The sequence below is a fragment of the Pyrgilauda ruficollis genome, unplaced genomic scaffold (genome assembly GCF_017590135.1).
Source record: "Pyrgilauda ruficollis isolate IOZ18807 unplaced genomic scaffold, ASM1759013v1 scaffold498, whole genome shotgun sequence".
Lineage (NCBI taxonomy): Eukaryota > Metazoa > Chordata > Aves > Passeriformes > Passeridae > Pyrgilauda > Pyrgilauda ruficollis.
The window spans coordinates 39552-44860 of record NW_024526577.1 but is presented as its reverse complement, the minus strand read 5'-3'; the positions used below and the strand labels follow the sequence as shown (position 1 = coordinate 44860).

General features: G+C 54.8%; 1 protein-coding gene across 2 annotated transcripts in view; it reads right to left on the bottom strand.

The window, feature by feature from the left end:
• Positions 1 to 494: 494 nt before the first annotated feature.
• The window catches only part of CDC42EP2 (CDC42 effector protein 2), an 8937-nt gene continuing 4122 nt past the window's right edge, over positions 495 to 5309 (bottom strand). The window contains exons 1-2 of one of the 2 annotated variants that reach the window (XM_041479690.1): positions 4904 to 4922; positions 495 to 3075 (exon numbers count right to left, since the gene is read on the bottom strand). In XM_041479690.1, coding sequence (XP_041335624.1) covers positions 2447 to 3058 — 612 coding nt within the window. In that variant the 5' untranslated portion in view covers positions 3059 to 3075; positions 4904 to 4922 and the 3' untranslated portion in view covers positions 495 to 2446. Of the gene's footprint in view, positions 3076 to 4903; positions 4923 to 5309 lie in introns of those variants that run through there. The other variant, XM_041479689.1, reaches the window with a different exon arrangement.

Below are 5309 nucleotides of genomic sequence, written 5' to 3'. Positions count from 1 at the left end.
TTCCTCTCTCTTTTTCCTCATTACTTCCACATCCCACCTGCGTTTTTTTCCCTGTTTGTTAAGAATTCGCCTTTTTCCCCCAAGGTCACCCCCTGGGCAAACCTTCCTCCTCCTCCTCCTCCTCCTGGTAATCCCAGGCCGGCTGTTGCTGGCGCTCATCCCCGGCTCCGTTCCCGGCTCCGGCCACGCCGGGGGGTCAAGCACTGACCGCTGGCGTGGGCGGCGTTAATCCGCTGCCCGGAAATCCTGGGATAACGAGGAAGTTGGGAGGGAGGCCTGTGCCCCTGCTGGGGTTAATTAACGATTCCATCCTTGATTGATTCCGGGATAAACTCCCCAAAAAAGGGAGGGGAGTGGGCGCTGAGTCACGGCTGCTTTGGATGACTCAAATTCTTGGAACTGGGAGTAAATCAGCAAGTTTGGCAACAGTGATTTGCATAAATCGTTAATTTGGGGACTGATTAATTACGGCAGAAGTGAAGGAGGCTCCAGTCCTGTGGAAAGGGATCCCAAATGATTTATTCATGAATTAATAATTAAGGAATTTGGGTTTTTTGCAGGAGATGAGATTGGGGGAAAAAAAAACATTTCAGAGATAAAGTGATGTTTGGGATAATTTCAGGGATAATAACAATAATCTTGGGGATAATTTTAGGGGTTTATAGCAAGGGGGTTTATATTAGGGAAGAAAGGAAGGAGGAGAGAGGTGAGAAAAGCAAAATCACCTTTTAATGGTTAAAAGAACCCCCAAATTTGGCAAATTAAAGGAGCTTTTCCAGGACTGGAGCACGGGGGGATGAGTGGGAGGAGAACAGAAAGGAGTGGACGAGGTCCCAAATCAAAGCTGGAACACCCCAAAATTCAGCCCTGAGTTGTGGAAGGGAAAAAATGAGGGAGAAAAGGGACAAAAAGGAAAAAAAAAAAGGGGATTTTGGCTGATTTTGATATTTCGAAACAGCTCCGGCAGCGACGGTTTCGCAATTCCTGGGCTGAGGTGGGGCACAAACAGCTCCATCTTTAAATCACTGATTAGGGTGGGTGGAACCCAGGAAAATTGGGGTGAAATCCAGGGAAAAAAGTCCATCCACGTTGTCCCAACCCAGCCCATGTTGGAAAGCCCCCAAAGCACAGAAACCCGCCCAAAATGAGCCGTTCTGGGCCCGTTTCCCTTCACGTTGTTTGTCTGAGCAGCAGCTGTGGTGTGTTTGTGGGACAGGAGGGGACACGGAGCCACGTTCCCATCCCAGTCTCTGGGGTCAATTAATCACAAACGTCCCTGGGGTTAATTAATCACAAACGAGGCTCTGAAACGGCTGGAATTGGTTTGGGGAGGAAAAATCCCAAAATAAATAAAACGTGGACAGAGTGTGGGGGGAGAAAAGAGTTTAGAGCAGGGAAAGGTTGGACCAAATAGAAATTAAACCTGATCGAGCCTAATTAGCCTCAGTTTGTTACTTATTTTACAGATGAAAACCTTGGAAAATGGGTTTATCCCCAAATTCTGGGTGTTTGCACCAAAAGTGGTTCGGGTTTACCGACGCACAGGGGGAGGGGAAGGAAGAGGCAGGACAAGGGTTCGTTAACGAGAATCTAATGAGTCATTAGTCAGATAATCTAAATTAGACTCGTTAGGCAATGAGGAACAGCACCGGGGTCAGGAGGGGCCGCGACTCCGCCCTGGGGGGATCCAGCTCTGGGCTCAAACTGCCAGAAATCGGTGAAAGGATGGAATTGGTGGCAGGAGCCTGGACGAGGAGGCCCCGCTGCTCCCACCCTGGCTCCTCCACCAGCAGCGTTTCCAGAGGGGTTTTTGTCCCCATTCCCCAAAATCCAGCTGGAATTCCCCTCGGCATTCCCTGCTCCCACTCCACCCAAGCCGTCCGCGACGGATCCGGCGGTGCCAGGATCCACCTGCAGCTCACGTTGGGATTTTTGGTTGGTTTTGCATCTCCTCGACCATTTCCAGTTCGGCCCCAGAGGGGTTTTTGGCCCCTCCTTGGATTGAGTTCCTAGAACAAGAGCTCCGTTGGGAGATCCCGGCTCCTCCACGCGGAGTTTTGGCTTCTCCACAGGGACACAGAGCCCGGTGGAGATTTCCCAGTGGAGGTTTCCCCCTCTGTGGGATTTCCAAAGGATTTAATGGAGCAGAAGTTGAGGTGACAGCGCCGTGATGGTTCAGGAGGTTCAGAGCCGTGGAGAACAAACCCCCGCTGTCCCCCCGAATCCTCCTGGCTGGAATCTTTGGGAATTCATCCCGTGGGGTCTGTCGTGTTTCCCGTGGTCAGCTCGGGCACTGAGGAGGCTGGGAGAGCTCGTGGGGTCACTCTGCTTCTCCCCCGAGGCCAAACCCTCACCCGGCGCGAGGAAACGCGAGCTGGAATCCGAGAGCCACACCCGAAAACCGCCCAAAATCCTCATCCTCACCGTCCATTTCCCAACGCCGCGCTCACGTCAGGATCTCCGGCCGGGCGCCGGCGCCGCGCTCGGCCTGGTGCCTGTCCATGACCTGCAGCACGTCCTCCAGGATGGACGGCCCCAGGTCCACGTGCAGGGACAGCAGGGACCCGGCGTGCGACAGGAAGGGCTCGGCCTCGCCGTTGGCGGCCAGCCGGGGGCACGGTGACGACGGCGGCGACGGCGGCGACGCCGCGGCCTCGTCCAGGTGCAGCCGCGGGGGTTTCGGCGGGGCCTGCGCCGCGGGCAGGGTCAGCGCCTGGGCGGCGCCGAGCGCCGGCAGGGAAATGGCGTTCTTGAGCAGCGGCGACGGCGCCGCGGCCGCCTCGCCGCCCGACATGGTGGCCGTGCGCGAGAACTCGAACGGCGCCGCCTCGGCGCCGCCGCGGTCGCCGGCGTCACCGCGGGGCAGCAGGTGGAACTTGCCCTGCAGGAAGGAGACGTCCCCGAACGTGTCGCTCTCGCCGCCGCTGCCCACGTGGATGGTGTGGCGGAAGTCGCCCAGCGGAGGGCTGATCATGTCCGAGGACAGGATGTCCCGCAGCTTCTCCTTCTTGCCCTTGCGGCTGCCTCTCTTCAGGTAGATCGGCACCTTGGCGGACATGGCGGGCTCAGGACAGCCTGGGGAGGAACCAGCGGGGAGAGGGGGAACGCTCAGCTCTGACACGCGGACGCGAGGAGCATCCTCACCCTCGGGAATGAACCGCAGACCTTCCCACCCGAAGGAGCAGGTAATGAAAGCCAGGCGCCGGGCTGGGAGGGAAATGAGGAGGATTTGGGTTTTTAGGGAGGAGTCGGGGAGTGGAGTTGGAGGTCAGGAGAGCAGAGTGCTGGGAAGAGGCGTTTTTAACCCAAAAGGGATTTTCTCACCCTGATCTGCTCTCTGCTCAGCCCCACCCAGCCCAGCTGAAATAAAAACTAGAGATTTTGGAGATTTGGGGCCAGAAGGGGAAGGAAGTTGGGGTTTCCCCTGTTTCAGTGGTGAACTCAGTTCAGCCATCAGATCTGGGCCGGGTTTTCCAGCGGGAATTTTTGGTGCCATGAATGCATCCAGCCTGGGGATTCGCCTCAGTGGGAGGGAAAAAGGGATGGAACGGGTTTGGATTCCCTGTTAAATCAGCAAGTGGGAAGTTCTGGAGGTTTTCGCCCTTATCATGAATTTCCAGGGGAAAAAAATTCCATCCATCCCTGTTTTTGTAAACGCGGCGCCGCCGGCAAGGACAGAGCAGCGCGAGGGATTTAGGGACGGGTTTGTCCCGGGCTGGGACGCCCTGAGGGGCCTCTCCCGCAGGAATTCGATCCAAAAAAGTCCAGGGAGGATTCATCCCTAAAAACACAACAACAACACCAACGCCCCGAGGGATGGAAAATCCCAATTCCCCTTCACCTCTCCAAACCTCGCTGCTGCTGCTGCTGCTGCTGCCCGTTCCCTGCCTGGGGGAATATTCCCTCAGAATTCCCTGCTTTTGGGGAATATTCCCTCAGAATTCCCTGCTTTTGGGGAATATTCCCTCAGAATTCCCTGCTTGGGGGAATATTCCCACAGAATTCCCTGCTTTTGGGGAATATTCCCACAGAATTCCCTGCTTTTGGGGAATATTCCCTCAGAATTCCCTGCTTTGGGGAATATTCCCTCAGAATTCCCTGCTTTTGGGGAATATTCCCTCAGAATTCCCTGCTTTTGGGGAATATTCCCTTATTGTCCCCCAGTTTTAGGGAATATTCCCTTATAATTCCCTGGTTTTGGGGAATATTCCCTCAAAATTCCCAGCTTTTAGGGACTGTTCCCTCATAATTCCTTGTTTAGGGGAATATTCCCTTATTATCCCCCAGTTTTAGGGAGTATTCCCTTATAACTCCCTATTTTTAGGGAATATTCCCTTAGTATCCCATTTTTAGGGAATAATCCCCCCATTTTTAGGGAATACTCCCTCATTGTCCCTCATTTTTAGGGAATATTCCCTTATCATCCCCTTTTTTAAAGAAACACTTATTATTCTGTTTTCATGGAATTCTCCCCCATTCTCCCCCATTTTCATGGAATTCTGCCCCATTATCCCCCGTTTTTGTGGAATTCTCCCCCATTTTCACGGAATTCTCCCCATTCTCCCCCGTTTTCATAAAATTCTCCCGTTTTCATGGAATTCTCCCCATTCTCCCCCTTTTCCATGGAATTCTCCCCTGTTCTGCCCCTTTTTCATGGAATTCTCCTCTCCCCATTTTACATGGAATTCTCCCCCGTTTTCATGGAATTGTCCCCATTGTCCCCCTTTTCATGGAAATCTGCCCCATTATCCCCATTTTCATGGAATTCTGCCCCATTATCCCCATTTTCATGGAATTCTCCCCCATTTTCATGGAATTCTGCCCCATTATCCCCCGTTTTTGTGGAATTCTCCCCCATTTTCACGGAATTCTCCCCATTCTCCCCCGTTTTCATAATACCGACCGGCGCCGGCGCCGCTCCCGAGGCCGCCGGGGGAGGGAGGGGAGAGGATCCCGGGGCGATCCCGGGGCGATCCCGGGGCGATCCCGGGGATCGGGGCAGGCCCCGGCCCCGGCCCCGGCCCGGCAGGAGAATCCTGACGGTGCAGAATGCAGCGCCGCTAATCCCGGGATTAGCGCGGCACCGAGGGACGGGAGGGGGCGGCGGCGCCGGGCTGGCGACAGCGACAGCGACAGCGACAGGGAATCCTCCTTCGGGATCGGGATCGCCACCGGGGCCGTCGGGAATGGGGGAATTGTAGAGGGAAAAGTGGGGGAAAAGTGAAACTGGAAGGAAAAAAGCGGGGCTGTAGGGAAAAAAATGGAATTATGGGGGGGGGAAATTTGTGGGGAAAAGAAGGGGATTTGGA